At 40.2% G+C, this 20,611-nt stretch overlaps 1 protein-coding gene across 3 annotated transcripts in view; it reads left to right on the forward strand.

Moving 5' to 3' along the window:
- Positions 1–20,611, forward strand: part of snx25 (sorting nexin 25) — a 317,654-nt gene that overhangs the window by 82,856 nt on the left and 214,187 nt on the right. For all 3 annotated transcript variants that reach the window (XM_072595279.1, XM_072595271.1, XM_072595263.1), the window contains one exon: positions 14,855–14,939. In XM_072595279.1, coding sequence (XP_072451380.1) covers positions 14,918–14,939 — 22 coding nt within the window. In that variant the 5' untranslated portion in view covers positions 14,855–14,917. The remainder of the gene's footprint in view (positions 1–14,854; positions 14,940–20,611) is intronic.

The raw sequence follows: 20,611 nt of genomic DNA on the forward strand, positions 1-20,611 counted from the left end.
ATCCACCTATTGCACTCTCAGCTACCTTCTCCCCAGCCCCACACCCCTCCCATTTATCTCTCCACTCCCCCCAGGGCTCCCAGCCTCATTCCTAATGAAGGCTTCTGGCCCAAAATGTCGATTCTCCTGCTCCTTGGGTGCTGCCTGACCTGTGCTTTTCCAGGAACACACTCTCAACTCTGATCTCCAGCATTTGCAGACCTCGCTGTTGCCTTGCAAATGTTGAGTCTCTATATGGTCTCTTCACCACTTACTTTCCTACCTATGTGTCATCAGCAAATCTAGTAACTGTACCAGCTGTGCCTTCATCAAAGTCGTTTGTATAAATTGTAAACAGTTGAGTTCTCTGAACTGATTGCTGTGAAGTGAGTCCATTTCTGCAGAGGTGGAATTGAAATCTTTTGAGTGCATTGCAAGATATGAAAGTGTTGATGGACAGGACTGAACTGAACTGAAAGTTTACTCTGTGTACTGCATTTTTGTATTCACCTCTGCAAGTATCATCTATGATACAAGCACCTTTACTCGAACATCCATGAAAATGTTGATCTGAAATGCATCTTGCCTGCTTTCTGTAAGGACTTTAGCACTTACTGAAAAAATCTTGAAAGATTTATGTGGCAGATCAACCGCTGTTGACCTTGTTGTCCTGCAAGATTGTTGTACAACAGATAAGGAGAATTATATATCATTTTATAGTGAACTTGTTCAAGTTAAATTCATGGAGCTTTGATTACTTGTGTTAGCATACTAAAGGATTTGTGTCTGTCCTGAATCTATAATTCCGCAAACAAAATTTGCTGAAAACTCAGCAGGTCTGGCAGTATCTGTGGAAAGAAATAGTTGAAGTAGAATTCAATGACACAGTTCTTAGTTTTACTAAATTTTCCAAACTTGCCATCAGCTTGATGGAACTCTGTGCTTTGTTACTGAAATGGCTTCCTAAAATGTAAACCAACTGTGACCAAATGATTGCCTTGCACAAATGTAGTATTGATTATTTTCTCGCGTTCTTTCTGCTTCCCTGTGGAAAAAAAAGTCTTTGGCCGTTCTTACTTTTTCCGCTGGCACCATTTGTATAGAGTTCTTGTCCTGTCTCGAATTCATGCAGTTTTTCTTTTTTTATTTCCTGTTTTATACTATTTATTTACTTCCATCACTGTCTTTTCCTTTATAATTTCATAAATCTATTGTCCATTGCTAATGGGAGTAGAGAGCTATCTGCTGCAGATCTGGAAGCTCATTGTGGAGTGGAAAACAAGGACCAGGAGTTACACAATGTATCGCATGTATGCCAAACATAAAAGCAAACTTTGCACTGACCCTTGGGGTCTAATACCAAAGCCTTTGTAAAGCAGGACAGTTGTGAGTATTGTTTGTTTCTATTGGTGTTAATTTGAACTAATTCCTTCTAATGCTGTTCGTATTGCCTTTGGAGTTTTTCAGTTTAAGTTAATGCCTTAACTCAAATTAATAAGTGAATTTTTTTTAAAAGAAACAAGGAATTTAGAAAAATGCTCTGGCCTAAAACCAATATATCGTTTAAAAAATTTGTTTTAAGTGTTCCAATGCAAGAGCTCATGTAAACTGAAAGATGGAAAATGTAGTAAAATCTGGAACTGAAGTATGCACTGTTAAGTCATAGTGACACCAAAGGATTTTAAATAAATAGAACAGAAATTTCTGGAGAAGCTCAGCAGGTCTGGCAGCACCTGTGCAGAGAAAACAGTATTAACATTTTGAGTCCAGTGACACTTCTTCAGAACTTTGTCAAAGGCTTTTTAACTTCTATTTGCGCACTTAAAGTTTAATTTTATAACTTAAAAAAAATGTTTGTTAGCATGTTACTTATGTTAATATAACTGGGGATACAACTAAATCAAAACAACCAAAAGGAGTTGATGGCTTTTGACAATTTAAAAAAAAATCATTGAAGGGATGTGGCCTTCTCTGGCAGAGCCAATATTTGTTGCCCATCCCAAATTACCCTTGGGAAGATGGTGGTGAGCTGACTTCTTGAACCACTGCAGTCACTTTGTAGATATATCCAGTGTTGGGGAGTCCTTCATATTTTGTGTAGGGAAAGTCCCCAGTTCATTCCAACCATGGGTTATCTGCTCTGCTCTGAAATGGCACATATTTAGCTACAGGAAATTATGAAGTCAACTTTTGTTTGATAAAGCTCTGGTGAAACATCGTGAAGATTTTCACTTTGCTTTTGTGCTTGTCAGGTCCCTCATTTTAACACAGTCAACGTAATGCTCCCTCCTCTACCATTTCCTCCTGTCAATCACCAAATCTTTTAACCTGCTGTATTCTTGTCACCACAGTTTTCCATCTGATTTTAAGTTTATTCTTTTCCTTTCCTTCCTGGCAATCCCATTTCCATCACTTGGCTCATTCCATAACAAATGGCCATAGAAATCGTTCTGTCATAATGTGCGTTTCGTCAAAGTGAATTCGTGGTAATGTGGTTGACTAATTTGGAATGCTATTTCTACAGCGTGAACTTTTAAACTCTGTGTTGGTTGTAATGCATTTACAGCTCCAACATACTTGAGCGCTGTTTCTGAAGCGTGATTTTTCTATAACACAGGATTGCACAAGCATGCAACCATTGTGTTATAAAAGAATTGACTATTTCAATTTCTTGTTAGTTACTGTAGTGGACGCTTCCACAGACTTCACTGAGCCCAAATATATTTGTTCCTGGTTTTGTCCATCCTTGTTGTTCCACATGTCCGTCTCGGCATCCACATTTTCATCGTGCTGTAGGAGCTATATAAATGTTTTTGTATTATCTGAAAAAGACTGCTGCAGATAAGTTTATTCTCTTGTCACTAGTAAACAAATTGCATTAAATGCTATAAAAGGAATTTGTTCACATTTTGAGATAGCAATTAATAAACATTTTTCTTTTATATTAAAATATGTTAAGATATTTTCCCACAAGTTCGATTAAAAAATCTGTAGTTGTGATATGCTCTTGGGTCAAGTACAAGAAAAATAAAGTGGGATGAGTTCCAAAATGTTGATTTTTTTCTTTTAAAAAAAAACTAATGTCTTAAGTGCCATGATTGTGATGATAGACAAATGATTTATTGGTTTGTATGCAAATATGTGGGTGCAAGTTTTTCCTAATCTACTCAGCGAGTCGTGAGTTCATGGGATGCCCTGCCAGTAGCAGTGGTGGACTCTCCCTCTTTGTGGTCATTTAAACGGGCATTGGATAGGCATATGGAGGATAGTGGGCTAGTGTAGGTTAGGTGGGCTTGGATTGGCGCAACATCGAGGGCCAAAGGGCCTGTACTGCGCTGATTTTTCTGTGTTCTATGTTCTACATAAGCATATGGTAGTTCTAGGTTCTGGATTAGTGGTGCTGGAAGAGCACAGCAGTTCAGGCAGCATCCAAGGAGCTTCGAAATCGACGTTTTGGGCAAAATCCCTTCATCAGGGATAGTTCTAGGCACTAGTATACTTCATTTTTTTTTCAAATTCTTGTAAATACTATACAGGTTATCCCCATCATTTTGTACGTTTGCTTAATGCCAATTTGCTTTTACAAAGAATGTACTTTAGTACCTCTCTTTGCTTGCCAAAAGAGGATTTCGCTTTTACAAATAAATGTACGCAGCGAGAATGGCACCACTAAGCACCTTCCCTGGAAACTACACTCAGTATTAAGCTGCCATAGCTTTGAACCATGTCTGTGAGCATCTATGCTTTGTCTCTATTTATTTTGTGCGTCCGTTAGCAAGGTGTGTCTGAAGATATCAGAAAAGCCCAAGGCAGCTCATAAGGCTGTTACACTTAGCGTAAAACTGGATGTAATTAAGCGTTTTGATCGAGCTTAACGAAATAAAGACGTGCGTGCATTGAACTTCCCTGCATCCACCATTTGTATTATTTACACGCAGAGAGAAAGAATCTTGAAAGCTGCCGAAGTTACTATTGGTTCTGCTTCTAGCAGAGTGGTCTCTTTTAGTCGGCATCCTGTAATGGATAAAATGGAAAGTTTATTGCTTGATTGGATTGATTGGTATACAAAACGTAGTGTTCTGTTAAGTTACCTTAAATTTAAAGAGAAATCAGTCAGTCTTTTTTATATAAGCTGAAACAGAAAGCACTGGATGATGATGAAAGTGTTGTGAAAGTGGAGTTTAAAAGTAATCGTGGGTGGTTTGATCGGTTTTTGAGGTGAGGGTGGATTCCTAGGTTAAAGGTTACTGGAGAGAGTGCTTGGGCTGATACTGAAGCTGTCAAAGTTCCTAGAAGAATTGAAGAAAATAATTACAGAGGGTGGTTATTTGTATAAGCAAGTGTTTAACTATGGCAAAACTGGAATTTATTAGAAAAGAATTGCTGAGCAAGACATTTATTTCGATAGGAGAAAAGTAGGCTAACAAGGCATCAAAAGACAGGTTTACCCTAATGCTTATTATTAACATCACTGGTGATGCTGTCTTTAGGCCTCTACTAGTGTGCCATTCAGAAACTCAGAGGGCACTTAAAGGCATTGATAAGAATGCACTTCCTGTTGTGTTTCGTTCACATCCCAGTGGTTGGAATACCCAAGTGATTTTTTTCTGACTTCCTGAGTGGATACTTGAATCCTTTCTGAAAAATACTGTAGAGAAAATAATACCAATAATAGCTGACTTGTGATTGTCGATAACTGTGCTGCTCGTCCACCTGGCATCGCAGATTATGGCGGTGACATTAGTGCTGTGTTCTTACTGCTGAATACAACGTTGTTGCTGCAGCGGGTGACCAAGGCCTAATATCCACAATTAAGGCTAACTATGTGCAAAATGTGATGCGTTTTATTGTAAGCACCATTGACATATTGGGCAACTCCGAAGCATCTTTGCGAGAGATCTGGAAACAGTACAATATAAAATTGGCAATCACCAAGCTTGGAAATGCTCTTGATAGGCTAGCAGTCTTGATGAGAAATGGCATTTGGAGAAAAACTGTCCCGAAGTAATGAACAATTTCAAAGGCTGAGAACCAGTAACAATAAATACGGCAATAGTGACTCTGGCTAATGAGGTGGAGTCTGTGAAAGTTTGTGAAGATGATGTTGGAGGTTTTGGTATCCCGTGACCGATTTAAAGAGCTGATGCAATTGAAAGAGGAAAGGATACGACTTGAAATCGCATGCAATAGCGAACTGCCCGAAAGTGTAGTCATCCAGGAACTGAACGTGAAGCCCTTGCTTGAGATTTTTGCTATGATTGACAGTGCTGCAATGATTAATGAAAAACATGACTTTAATTTTGAAAGGGCAGGTAGGTTTAGGGCAGGTTTGCAGGACATTTTGAATGCCTAAAAGGAACTGTATAATAGAAAAATGCGCGAGGCTAAGCAGTCAAGCACACTGTCGTACTTCAAGGCTTCCCTCAGTCGACGACGAACATATATTCGACATTGAAGCAGGCAGACCTAGAAGAAACTGTAAATGTTAGTGACCTGCCTGTTCTGATGAATTTAGATGATGCTGAGCTGTTAAAAGATGACCCTCTTCCTATCTCTCCTCCGCCTCAGTCTCCTGTACCTCCCAACACCCCAACTGCTGCTCTTTAGTGTTAGGTCAGGTTTTATGTGTTACTTGGTGTGATTTAGTAGATTATGTTTTACGTTTGGGAACATGCAAATTTTTCCCACAAAAACTAATGGTAATTGCTTTTTCACTTTACGCCATTTTGGCTTACAAACGGTTTCGTAGGAACGCTCTAGGTTTGGATTCAGTATGTGGATGTACCTACTAGAGAAGGTGCAAAACTTGACCTAAGGCGAGGGCAGGGCAGGTGGACCGAGGTGTCAGTGAGGGAGCACTTTGGGGCCAGCGACCATAATTCTATTTGTTTTAAAATAGTGATGGAAAAGGATAGACCAGATCTAAAAGTTGAAGTTCTAAATTGGAGAAAGGCCAATTTTGATGGTATTAGGCAAGAACTTTCGAAAGCTGATTGGAGGCAGATGTTCACAGGTAAAGGGATGGCTGGAAAATGGGAAGCCTTCAAAAATGAGATAATGATAAAGTATATTCCTGTCAGGGTGAAAGGGAAGGCTGGTAGGTATAGGGAATGCTGGATGACTAAAGAAATTGAGGGTTTGGTTAAGAAAAAGAAGGAAGCATAGACAGGATAGATCGAGTGAATCCTTAGAGAATAAAGAAAGTAGGAGTATACTTAACAGGGAAATCAGGAGGGCAAAATGGGGACAAAGCTTTGGCAAATAGAATTAAGGAGAATACAAAGGGTTTTTACAAATATATTAAGGACAAAAGGGTAACTAGGGAGAGAAAAGGGCCCCTCAAAGATCAGCAAGGCAGCCTTTGTGTGTATCCACAGAAAATGGGGGTGATACTAAATGAATATTTCACTTGATTGAGTTTTTAGAAGAAGTAACAAAGAAGATTGATGAGGGCAGAGCAGTAGATGTGATCTATATGGACTTCAGTAAGGTGTTTGACAAGGTTCCCCATGGGAGACTGATTAGCAAGGTTAGATCTCGGGGAATACAGGGTAAAGTAGCCATTTGGATACAGACTGGCTCAAAGGTAGAAGACAGAGGGTGGTGGTGGAGGGTTGTTTTTCAGACTGGAGGCCTGTGACCAGTGGAGTACCACAAGGATCGGTGCTGGGCCCTCTACCTTTTGTCATTTCCATAAATGATTTGGATGCGAGCATAAGAGGTACCGTTAGTAAGTTTGCAGATGACACCAAAATTGGAGGTGTAGTGGACAGCAAAGAGGGTTACCTCAGATTACAACAGGATCTGGGCTACATGGGCCAATGGGCTGAGAAGTGGCAGATGGAGTTTAATTCAGATAAATTTTGGGAAAGCAAATCTTAGCAGGACTTATGCACTTAATGGTAAGGTCCGAGGGAGTGTTGCTGAACAAAGAGACCTTGGAGTGCAGGTTCATAGCTCCTTGAAAGTGGAGTCACAGGTAGATAGGATAGTGAAGAAGACGTTTGGTATGCTTTCCTTTATTGGTCAGAGTATTGACTACAGGAGTTGGGAGGTCATGTTGCGGCTGTACACGACATTGGTTAGACCACTGTTGGAATATTGTGTGCAATTCTGTTCTCCTTCCTATCAGAAAGATGTTGTGAAACTTGAAAGGGTTCAGAAAAGATTTACAAGGATGTTGCCAGGGTTGGAGGATCTGAGGTGCAGGGAGAGGCTGAACAGGCTGGGGCTGTTTTCCCTGGAGCATCGGAGGCTGAGGGGTGACTTTATAGAGGTTTACAAAATCATGAGGGGCATGGATAGGGCAAAGTCTTTTCCCTGGAGTGGGGGAGCCCAGAACTAGAGGGCATAGGTTTAGGGTGAGATGGGAAAGATATAAAAGAGACCTAAGGGGCAGCTTTTTCACAGAGGGTGGTACGTCTATGGAATGAGCTGCCAGAGGATGTGGTGGAGGCTGGCACAATTGTAACATTATTTAAGAGGCATTTGGATGGGTATATGAATAGGAAGGGTTTGGAGGGATATGGGCCGAGTGCTGGTAGGTGGGACTAGATTGGATTGGGATATCTGGTTGGCATGGACGGGTTGGACCGAAGGGTCTGTTTCCATGCTGTACATCTGTATGACTCTGACTCTATATCACAATGTACGCTCACAATGGGTGACCTTCTATTTTTTTTTTTCTCCCTGTTTACTGAACTGGATAATGTTCTGATGAACTGGAGGCAGTTTATTTAGAATACTTTTGTTCTTGGCTGGTTGGGAGGTTTGGTTTGATAAATGTTTTGTTTTTCCCCTCATTGCGCCATCAGTAGCTGTATGATCTGAAGTTTCTGCCATCATTCAGTTTGTTTTGTTTTGTTGCTGATTCCTCAAATTTGGAGATCCAGTGTCATATACAACTTGGAATAGTTGCACATCAAACTTCGAAATCCACAAAAATCTTTTTTGATTGCTTTTGTGTTTTGGTGAAATCTTACCAGCAGGCTAACTATGTTTGAATTGATGGGCTGCAAGTCTAACTCTAGCTTCCAGCTATTTTAATCTTGTTGGCTGGACAACTGCTGCTTTGATTTATACTCTCACTGAATACTCTGATTTCTAGCACCAAACTGGTTATTACCAGGTGTCCTCTGGTCTTTTTTGGGTAACCCATTTGCAAAATAGCAAGACCAAACCTTTTTGATTTGCAGTCACAGCTAGTTTAGGTAATATTTATTCAGTGACTCTAATTATTGATAATTTGTGGTGACCCACCGTGAGTAGGTGTCATTGCTGTTTAGAAGAATACAAATGGAGGGATTACTCCATGATGACTAAGAAAAGCTATTTTACTGCAGCTTACATTTTCATTCTTCTTGGTTTGAGCAGTGTTGGAACACATGCTAATTTAATTTATTTCAAATCATTTGCCTGCAAGTGGATTTTTCAGCCTTGGTAACTAGTCTTGCGTGTCCCTGGAGCTGATTTGCAGCCTGTGATGTGAACAGATGGCAGCAACCTTGTCAGGGGTGATGTAATCTGTGCTATCCTCAGGGAATGCTATATTATTGAAGGCACCTGCCTTCAAGTACTTCAACTGTTTCCTGAAGACACTGTGGCACCTTTCGAAGGGTAGACAGTTCTGCTTCTAATGGTTGCATTTCTCCCTTGAGCAGTACCACCAAAACCAAATGAATTAGTGATTCGTTTATTGCTGTTTGTAGGAATCTTTTGTTTTTAAAATGGATTCCATATTTGCTTACATAACAGCAGTCACTTGAAAGGAAATAATTGTCTTTGATGTGCTGTGAGGCATTATCCTGCTGTATTGATTCAACTCTTCATCTCTTAGGCAGAGACTTAAAAGGTCTACAACTTTCTCCCTATGATAGGTGTAATGCATGGTGCTTTTTCTCAGAGGTTATTTTTGTAGTTTGAGCAGGAGCTGCCTAGTGGTGTTCATTTATGTGACTTCTGCAGTGCATAGACACAACTATCTACAACAGTCCAGGCTTGGTCATGAGAGAGGTTATTGCTGCTGAGAATTAGGTCTGTATTAATAAGATACAAAAGAAAATAAACCCATATAGCTTTCTTTATTATTGCATTTAGGAAGATTTAATTTAGTATGACCTCCACACATTCCTCCCTCCTCAGCCTTTCCTGTGCCACAAACTGTTATCTGACAAAGTGTGGGAAGCCAAGCTGTTTTCAAGCTTCTGTGACTGCAGTGCCATAATTGGATTGAGAGATGGCCTGAGTTGACTAGCTCAATTTATTTGATCATGATGCCATTTTCCCCTGCACCATCAATGCTTCTTTTCATTGTTGTGCTCACTGAAGCTGAGAGCTCAGCATGAAAATCAAAAAAAAAACAAAGCCCAGAAATGTCACCTATAAACTGAGCCACAGTATTCAAAGACTTTGCTTGGTTTGTAGCAAGTGCTGCGCAGAAGGGTGTTACATTAAGTTTTTGACAAGGTTACCATGTAGGTATTGAACCTAAAACCATGGTAACACAGTTGGGATTAGCAGTTAGCTCCTGTCTTGTGATAAATTTATTTTGACTTTATTATAAATTCGGATTCAAAGTAGATAGGCGTCCCTCCAAACTGGGATACTTGGAAGCTTTTCTGTAATTTCAAAAAGGCATGATGCAATTTGTTCATCAATCTCTGCATTTCCGTTAAAAAATAGGAAATCATATTTTATACTAAGGAACACTGTTCACAACTGATTTGGAAACGAGCAGATGCCATAGATAGTATAGTAGTATAGATAGTAAGGTGGGCACTGCCCTATAATTTTATTTAATAGACATTTTCCTGTAGTCATTGAGAAACATTAATTTTCTATCCGTTTATACATCTTAAATTTCTCTGTGATTTACCACCTCAGGTGGTAAAGAGACTTGTGCATTTTGGTTTTGTGCTCTTTGTGTTGATTTTGTTCTTAGTGTTGTCAGCAAAATTTACATGAATTTACTCATGTATATCTCTCTCTACCACCTGGCCTACCCCTCCTTGCTAAATGGTTTCAACATCCAATCTTTCAATAAATAAGAATGGATATAACTGATATCTCTTGATGGATAGTTTAGCTTTTGATTTTTAAAAAAAAGATTTTGATTGTCAAAGGTTAATCTTTGTTTTGGTTGCCTTGTGATTTTCTTTTTGTTGCCTCATCAGCGGATACTAGTTGCTCAGCTAGAAAGTTGAGAGTTCAAGTTTCACTCTTGAGATGGAGAGTAGAAGGTCCTGTCTGGAGTGCTGAGGGAAAGCTTATAGTCCCCAAATGGCCATAAGTTTCCTCACCCTTATTTTGAAGTTCCTTGGGTCCTAGCTGATGTTTACTCTTCAAATGATACCACTTCAACCTAAAAAAGGTCACATTGCTGTTTGTATGATCTTATTGTGTGTAAAATGCTGCATTTCCTACATTACAACAATGATTACATCTTAAAACTATTTCTTCAGCATTTTGGAACACTCTAAGCTTGTGAAATGTGATATAGAAATGTAAGTTGAGTCACACAGCATGGAAGCAGAACCTTCAGTCCAACCAGTCCATACCAACCTTAATCCCAAAGTAAACTAGGTCCATCTGCCTGTGCTTGGTCCACATCCCTCCAAACATTTCTTATTCATGTACTTCTCCAAATATCTTTTTAAATATTGTAACTATACCTGCATTCACCACTTCCTCTGGAAGTTCATTCCACACACAAACCACTTTATTAAAAAAACAAAAAAAAGCCCCTTATGTCTTTTGAAAATTCTTTCTCCCCTCACCTTAAAAATATGCCCCCCCCCCCCCCCCGTCTTGAAATCCCCTACCATTTGCCTTATCTATACCACTCATAATTTTATAAGGTCACCCCTGGGTATTTTGGCACATACATACAAATATTACATTATTGGATAGCAACATGAAAAGGCTAGCCTAAATTTGAAATTAAACCTGTAGGAAATTCCGTCCTCCATTCTTTTAGCCAACAACATATGTGACTTCGGAGTTTGAATTGTGACCTGTCACCAAGGTATGACATTCAAAAAATGCACTTAGCTTTACCAACTTTGTAGGTTATGCTGAATATGACATGAAAGCTATGGCCTTAATTTCATAAGTCATCAGCTGACCTTATGGGAGCTGACTTAATGCAGGTCACGCATCAAAGGAAAGAAAGAGGGGAGAAGGCACATTCTTGTGGCTGTTTTGTTGCTGTGATATTGTCACAATGTGCTGCCAATGAAAGTAGCAGGCTCCAATATCTCTGAAATAAAAAAAGAAATCTGTTCCAGCTTCAAGTATTCCTTTCCTTTACTATTAATAAATGTTTAGTGTTTGCATTGAAGTACTGATCTAAATGTGCTGAAAGTCCTTGTTAGTTTCCAGCTTTGTATTCTCTAGGTTCCTTATTTATTGGGCGAGTAATTTAAATTTATAATTTTTTGGCTGGTTACATTTGTTAAATTCTGCACATAATGTGCTGACCTTTTCAATTTGACCAATTCAAGAACCATTAGCTTTCATATTAAGAATAAAAGGACTGATGACATTCTATGTAACTCTATAATGAAAATTTTATTTCTGCAGCATGTGGCTAAAACTGATTTTTTTAACTTAATGACTCGTCTGGTTTTATCGATTCAACTTTCGTAGACTCAAGGAAAATATTTGGGTGACGGTGGATGGGGCAGGCAATCTGAGCAGGTGTCCCCTGCATCTACCTCCCTGTCAACAAGTATTCAGTTTTTGGTAGTGATTAGGGCGATGGCCCATCAGGTGACAGCAGCAGCAGCCAGAGCAGGGGAACCGTGTCTCGCACTGCTGTACAGAGGGAAGGGGATAAAGCATAGTGGAGCTATAGTCAGGGGCACAGATAGGCATTTCTGTTCGCGCAAGAGTGAATCCAGGGTGTGGTGCCAGGGTCATGCACGTCTCTGAGCAGGTACAGGGCATCCTGAAATGGGTGGGTAAACAGTATTGTCCATATTGGCACAAATGACATAGGTAGGAAGAGTGACAAGGTCCTGCACTGACAATTCAAGGAGTTTGGTAGTAAACTAAAAAGTAGGCCTCTAGGATAGTAATCTCAGAATTACTCCCTGTGCCACCTACTACTGAGGCTAGGAACAGAGCCAATACAATTGAACGCGTGGCTAAAGAGTTAGCATATAGGGGAGGCCTTCAGATATATGGATCATTGGGATGTCTTCCAGGGAAAGTGGGACCTGTATAAGAAAGTCAGGTTTGCACCTAAACTGGAGAGGCAGCAATATCCTGGCAGGGGAGTTTAATCGTGCCATTTGGGAGGGTTTAAACTAGTGTGGCAGGGGAGTGGCAGCAGCAGATCAGGAAGTGTGGAGATGGGGGAAGAGCTTGAGACTAAGGCAAATATAGCTAAGAGGAAGAGCAGTCAGGGAGAGGTTGCTGAGTTCAACAGAACTGTATTTTCTTCACTGCAGGAAGTATAACGGGTAAAACAAATGAACTCAGAGCCTGGATAAATGAATGCAATTATGATGTTGCTATCATACAGATTTGGTTGTGAGAGGAAGAGATTTAGTAGCTTGACTTTCTGGGATATCGTTATTTTAGACGAGACAGAGGAGGAAGTAAAGAGGTGGGGAGAGTTGCATTACTGGTTAGGGAGCATATCACAGCTGTGTTGAGGGAGGACACCCTCGAGGGATCTTGCAAGGCATTATGGGTAAAGCTCATGAATATGAAGAGTGCAATTGCAATGCTGAGATTGTATTACAGAGCTCTCAGCTGACAGCAGGAGATAGAGAAAGAAATGTAGCCAGATTCTGGAAGATGTGAAAATAACGGTGTTGTTGTAGTGGGTGATTTTGACTTCCCCATATTGTCTGAAACTTCATTAGTGCTGTGGGTTTGGATTGGGAACAATTTGTTAAGTGTGTCCAGGAGGATTTTTTTTGAAACAGTAAGTGGATAGTCCAATGTGGGAGGGAGTCACACTAGACCTGGCATTGGGTGTTGAGCCCAGCCAATGAGTGAAGTTTCAGTGGGGGAACATTTTGGGAATAGAGACCATAATTCCATAAGTTTTTCAGATATTTATGGATAAGGACAAGAGCGGACCTTAGATGGTTGTGTTAAATTGGGAGAAGGCCAACTACGACAGGATTAGACAAGAATTGGAGAATGTGGATTGGGATCAGCTATTTGGGGGTAAATCCACATCTGACGTGAGAATATTTTAAAAACCAGTTGATTAGGTTGCAGGGGAATGGCCGATGTTGTTTCTTTGTTTAAAAGGGAAATAGAGAGAATCCAGGTAATTATAGATTAGTGAGCTTGACATCTGATGGGGAAGCTGTGGGAGAAGAAACTGAAACAGGATTTATTCACATTTGGAAGCGAATGGACTTGTTAAGAATGGGCAGCATGGGAAAATGTAGGTGGTCTGATTAGAAAGTTTGTAGATAATACCAAAATTGGCAGAGTTGCAGGTAGTGAAGAGGATTGTCAAAAGATAGTGGGATACAGATTGTAGATCAGCAAAATGGCAGATTGAGCTTAATCCAGACAAATGCAAGGTGATGCATTTTGCAAGGTCAATTTCAGGTGTGAATTATATAATAAATGGCACAACCCTTAGGGGCATTGGCATACAGGGGGATCTGAGCATACCAAAAGTGGAACAGGGGGATATAAACAATGTAAAGCCAAAAAGTAGCAGGTCTAAATAAGGGATAGGAATCAGCATGGGCTTGTGGGTCAAAGGGTTCCTGTGCTGTACAAGTATTTTACTGTATTGTATTGTATAACTTCCTGCAGAATCTAATCTTGGATCTTTCCATCACCCTCGACATGTACAATACATTGCTTCATGGGTTTCTATTGACCAGAACTGGTGATTATTCACACAAATTACTTTTAGATTATATACAGATGTGCATTGAAACAGAAGAAATAGGAATGGGTGTAGGACCTTTGGCCTTTTGAGTCTCTCTGCCTGTGTGGAATGAATTTCCTGAGGAATTGGGTACAATTACAATGTTTAAAAGGCATTTGGATATGTCCATGAATAGGAAAGGTTTGGAGGGATATGTGACAGGAGCAGGCAGGTGGGTCTAGTTTTGTTTATGATAATGTTCAGCATAAATTGGTTGGATTGAACGGTCTGTTTCCGAGCTGTATGACTCAATAAACAAAAGAAATTCAAGAACCCTTACCAGTAAGCTGAAATGTAATAAGTCTTGTCTAAATTGTATAAAGCCATATGTCTTGGAAGTGAAATATTGCTGATAGTAGAAATCGGAAATAAAAACAAAGTGTTGGAAAATGTCAGGATGTCTGACACCATCTGTAGAGAGAGAGAGAGAGAGAGAGAGTGTTTAAAAGTTTGGAGTCCAATATGGTGCACCTTTTTGGAACGGGAAGAATCATTTGGATTCTAAATACTTTTTGTCTGTGTCTCCTGTCTCTCTCACCTTGCTCTTTTTGCCCTCTCCCTCACCACCGCCCCCACCCCCCCACCCCCGCAAGTACTCCTGCAAGTAACCCAGGAAGTCAAAACATATGAGCATTAAAGAAATATTTTTAAAAACGTTGCTTTTGTTTGAACATTTGTCTGTTACTTTAAAGCAAAATACTGGCACGGATGTGGTGGTGAAAATATTCGCAGACCATCCTATTGAGTCTTTTCAATTATTGTGAGATGATTTGTGTGTCACAAAGATGTGGGAATAATAATGGGAAGCAGGATGTCAGATAACTAACACCCAGAAATATAAACAGCCGACAGACTGCAGTGGAAAAGTTTGTAGCTTATTTTCTCTAGAAGGGAAACAACATTAAATCAAATGGCATCTATCCTGTGGACAAATTAGTTCATGACACTTTCAATATTTAATTTCAGGGTCGTCTGTCGGGCAGTTCATCTGAATCTGTGCACACGAGAAGAGTGGTCCTTTCACACAACATGGATAAAGCTTTGAAAGAAGGTATGTTTGTTTTTGATAATTGGAGGATAATATTTTTCATGCGAAAGAATAGTCAATTAATGTAACAACATTTTCCCTATTTAGATCGGAAACTGTTTTTATGAATGTAAAACATGCATGAGATGGGTCTCACTATCTTGAGGCATTGAAAATAATTGGTGCAGAAATAACATTTCCTTTGTGATGGCAAATAATGCAAACATGGTATGTGTTCAATTTGCACGTGGAGATAAAATGGCCAATATTGAGCAACTTACTTTAATTTCTTATTCTTGTGTGACCAGAGTAGCCTTTCATAATTTTTTAAAGAAAGAGCGCAATTTTTTCCAAATGTTTTCATGTAGCTAGGCAGGGATCACGGCCTATCGGTAATTGCGAGTAGTAAATGATTCATTTGGATTTCCAACTGTTCAGTAATGCTTATTGATATTTGGAATAAACAGCAAAGGAAGGACGTGTAATGAAGAAACTACTGTAATAAATGCTTTCGGGTCATTCTGAATAGATACTACATACCCTATGATTCAAGGTGGGTCAATCTGGCAACTGTTTTTAGGAGCGTGTGAGCGTAGAGACTGTATCTGATCATTGTGGAGGGAATTGCAGATCAGCACGCCTTACGTCACAACAGAGGGTTCAGATCTTTGGAGGATTTTAACCAGGAAGTGTTTGATGTTGTTTAAAAATGATGGAAACAATAGAAATACATATAACAGTAAAATCGTATCTTCTGGCATTGCGGGCAACATTCGCAGAGAAGTGTAGTTTCAAAATATTCAATGGTGGGATGGGGTCACGTGAGCCAGGAGACTGGAGGTGTGGGGACACAGGAGAGGGGGTCAAGCGACCTAAGGTGAGTCACGGGACCGTAGGGAGTGACAATAGGGTTCTGTTTCCCAATATCCCCTTCCTATCACTCTCTGGCCTTGCGATCTTAAGCATTTTGTACGTGCACTGGTGTCAGCAAACTCAGCCTAACGGTAATGAATCAAAATCAGAAATTGTTGGGCAAACTCAATAGGTCTGGCAGCATCTGTAGAAAGTAGACTTAATGTTTCGGGTCCAGTGACCCTTCTTCGGAACTTAACACTGGACCCAAAACTTTAACTCTGCTTTCTCTCTCAAGATGCTGCCAGGCCTGCTGCATTTTTCGAACGCTTTCTATTTTTCTGTCTGATTTACAACATCTGCAGTTCTTTTGTTTTACTTGTCCAATGGTAATGAACATAGGTTTTGTGCAACATAACCTGTGTGGATTTATTTTTACGAGGTAACTAAATTGGATGAAAATAAATATTTGTTTCTTTTCACCAGAGTTTTGTTTTTCCCCCATACAAAAAAAATGACAGGTGCACTGATTAAATATGGATTATGGTATTCAATCATCCAGGCCAGAGTTCCATGTCAAGTACCATTTCTATGCTGTGCTAGTATAACTGCTTTTTGTAATATATATAAATGATTTGCATGTGAACATTGGAGGTCTGGTTAATAAGTTTGCAGATGTCACCAAAATTGGTGGTATGGTGGACAATGAAGAAGGTCACCACAGACTACCATGGCACCTTGATCAGATGGGCCGATGGGCCAAGCAGTGGCAGATGGAATTTAATTTAGATAAATGTGAGGTGTCTTTTGGAAAAGCAAATCAGGGCAGGACTTATACACTTAATGGTAAGGTCCTGGGAGTTGTTGTGAATAAAGAGACCTTGGAGTGCAGATTCATAGCTCCTGGGAAGTGGAGTCGTGGATAGATAGGATGGTGAAAAAGGCATTTGGTATGCTTGCCTTTATTGGCCAGTGCATTAAATATAGGAGTAGGGAGTTGTTGTGGCTGTACAGAACATTGGTTAGGCCAATTTTGGAATCCAGTGTGCAATTCTGGTTTCTCTGTTATGGGAGCAATGTTGTGAAACATGAAAGGGTTCAGAAAAAAAAATTACAAGGATTTTGCCACAGTTGGATGGTTTGAGCTTTAGAGAAAGGCTGAATAGGCTGTGACTATTTTCCCTGGAGCATTGGAGGCTAAGGGGTGACCTTTGAGAAATTTATAAAATCATGAGGGACATGGATAGGGTGTATAGCTAAGGTCTTTGCAGGGTAGGGGAGTCTAAAACTAGAGGGCATACAATTAAGGTGAGAGGGGAAAGATTTAAAGGGACCTAAAGGACAGCTTTTCATGCAGAGTGTGGTGTGAATATGGAATGAGCTGCAGAGGAAGTGGTGGAGGCTGGTACAATTACAACATGTAAAAGGTATCTGGATGTGTACTTGAATAGGAAGGGTTTAAAGGGATATGGGCCAAATGCTGGTAATGGGACTAAATTAATTTAGGATATCTGGTTGGCATGGATGGGTTGGACTAAAGGGTTTGTATCCATGCTGTACATCTCTCTGTCTCTCTGCCTCTCTGACTCTACCTTTAGTGTGCATGAAAGGGGAGTGGTGTACACTCTACAAGTGCTAAAGTTTGTTAGAAAAAGAGCAATCCAAATTCTGATTATGTACTGTACTGCACTGAGAGAAGACTCTGCAAATAGATACACAACAGAAAACCATTATCAAACCAATTTTAGTTGCAGGTGCAGTGACGTTGTCTGGTGAAAGCTTTGAGGCTGCATGGTCTGAGGTAACAATGGGTCAGTTAGGTTCTCTTAGCTTTTCTCTGACCACAATCCCTCACTGTTACTGTCACAAATCTCTCACTTGCAACATGCTTTGACTCTCTCAGGTCCTAATTGCTACTCTTACAGGTGTGGGGAACAGCAATTTCCTATCACCAAATGGATTCACAATGGTTTATAAAGGTTTGGGGTGCTGGATGCAAGTTTGCTTGCTGAGCTAGAAGGTTTGTTTTTCAGATATTAGATTAGATTAGATTACTTACAGTGTGGAAACAGGCCCTTCGGCCCAACAAGTCCACACCGCCCCGCCGAAGCGTAACCCACCCATACCCCTACATCTACATTTACCCCTTACCTAACACTATGGGCAATTTAGCATGGCCAATTCACCTGGCCTGCACATCTTTGGACTGTGGGAGGAAACCGGAGCACCCGGAGGAAACCCACGCAGACACGGGGAGAACGTGCAAACTCCACACAGTCAGTCGCCTGAGGCGGGAATTGAACCCGGGTCTCAGGCGCTGTGAGGCAGCAGTGCTAACCACTGTGCCACCGTGCCGCCCATTCTGTCATTGTACTAGTTAACATCATCAGTGAGCCTCCGGTGAAGCACTAGCGTTATGTCCTGCTTTCTATTTATTTGTCTTGGTTTCTTAAGGTGGGTGATATCATTTCTGGTTCTTCTCTCAAGGGATGGTAGATGGGGTCCAAATCGATGGGGTTCTGGTTAGAATGCCAGTCCTCTAGGAATTCTCATGTGTCTCTCTGTTTCGCTTGTCCTAGGATGGACGTGTTGTCCCAGTCAAAGTGGTGTCCTCCTTTGTCTGTATGTAAGGATACTAGTGATAGTGGGTCATGTCTTCTACTTGCTAGTTTGTGTACATGTATCCCGGTGGCAAGTTTTCTGCCTGTTTGGCTGATGTAGTGTTTGTAACAGTCCTTGCATGATATTTTGGAAGTTACAATCATCATTTTGGGATGCATTGCATTAGCCAATAAACAATCTGTTGTAGATTGTTGTGAAGAGACATAGCCTTTGTCAAAGAGCAAAATGAAATTATTGCCTTGCTTGTCACATGGCCAATACTTCTGTAAACACTTCGCAGTCTGTACAAAATCCTGCTTCTGCAGAACAATTTGATGCTGGGTGTTATTGTAGTATTAGTGTATTTGATTTTAATCGTGCAAAGAGATATTTGGAACTCTTTAGATAACTGTGGACCGTCATCTGACACCAACACCTCTGACTCATAAAGTGCAAAACAACTTTGTAAAGCAGAGGTAGTTTTGACATTTGTGATATTGGATGTGGACTCAACGTTTGTCCACTTTCTATGGTTTTGACCAAAATGAGGTACTCTTTCCATTTCATTCCATGATTTTCTGGTGTTTGAACATGAAACAAAAGAGACTAGTTGGATCATTTCTCACTTAGTGACCAACTTCACAGCTTTTCACCTTTTTATCAAAACAAAATACTCTAGGTGCTGGAATTATAAAGTATAAAGTACAAAGTACTGAAGGTCTGCAAGCATCTTTGGAGAGAAAAACAGTTAATGCTTTGGGTCCAATTTGAATTTTGTTCATGAAGATTACTGCTTATACTGGCTCAGCGTGGTTTAACCAAATCATATTAAATCACTATCTTCCCATCAGGGAGACTTTTTGTTCCCTCCAAATACCATCAATAGCAATTCATAGGGTAGATTCTGATGATTCATCCAAACAATAACTTGACCCAAAAATGAATAAGTTTTGTAGAAGGCCATGTGATCTGGGGGCTGCTTCTACTTCTCTTCTGAGAGCATAGGCAACTGTATTACCACTGAGAGTTTTTTTTTAATGTCTGACTTGCCTTTCTACTGTGGTTTTTGGCATTGTAGCTTCAGCCTTTATTATTTCTATCTTCCATATGATGTTTTTCTTGCTGAGTATAATTTTTGATCTCTGTGCTCAAGAGCATCTTCTGTTTCCACATACACCATATGAAGGTTTGAAGGTTTTTAAGCTTCTGAACTAGATTAAGATCCACCATGATCTTAGTCTTGAGCATAACTCTTTATGCTGCTTGACTTTTGCAGAATAATTTGATTGGAAATGGGGCTGTTTTAGATGTTTGGTTTCCATAGCAAGAGTGACACACAAATTTCTGACATTGAGACTGTAAATATGGCTACTGTGGCCTTGATACCTCAGATCTGGTGGAATTTCCCTGTTGCTTTTAGAAAAGAGCATGTTGTAATCTGCAACTATCTCTTTCTGCCGTTTCCATGGCTGTGGCCTCATTGCGGGGTGCCTGTTATGTCTTCACTCAAAAGCTTTATGTGGATTTTATTTGAGTGATGGAATTTTGCAGCACAGAAAGTTGTCTCTGAAAAGGATTTTTTTTTCTTTCTATTTACCTACCCCCCCCCCCCCCCCCCCAATAAATTTTATATCTCTTGCCCATGATCACTTCAGACTTGTCTGTTCTAAGGAAAGCAACCCCTGCCTATCTAATGCCTCTGCATTGCTGAAACACTCCAGTCAAGCAACATCTTGGTGAATCTCTTCTACATCCCCTCTAGTGCAACCACATCCTTCCTGTAGTTGGTAACTAGGTTGCCTGTTGATATCTTACACAGCTACATTATAACCTCTTGATCTTGTATTCAATTCCTCAACTAAAAAGCAGGTGGATTGCTTACTTTTCATAATCCTCTTATCAACCTGTCCTATTGTGCTTCATGGAAGTGCAGACATGTATACCAAGGTCCCTCTGATTCTCTATACTTCCTAGAGATTCTACAGTTCGTCATGCACTCTCTTGCCTTGCTGTTCCTTCTACACATCACTTTACACTTTTCCAAATTAAATTATTTTTGTCATTATGCTGCCCATCCGATCAGTTCGTCTATTTTGACAGATAGTTTGAGAACTCTTTCTCTAGTGATGTTATGGATGTACCTACATCAAATACTTAGCAACGACTCAAGAAGGCAGTTTGCAATCATCATCTTAAGGGTAGCTAGAGATAGGCAATCATTGTTGACCAAGGAATGAGGCTCG

The sequence above is a fragment of the Chiloscyllium punctatum genome, chromosome 2 (genome assembly GCF_047496795.1).
Source record: "Chiloscyllium punctatum isolate Juve2018m chromosome 2, sChiPun1.3, whole genome shotgun sequence".
Classification (NCBI taxonomy): Eukaryota; Metazoa; Chordata; class Chondrichthyes; order Orectolobiformes; family Hemiscylliidae; genus Chiloscyllium; species Chiloscyllium punctatum.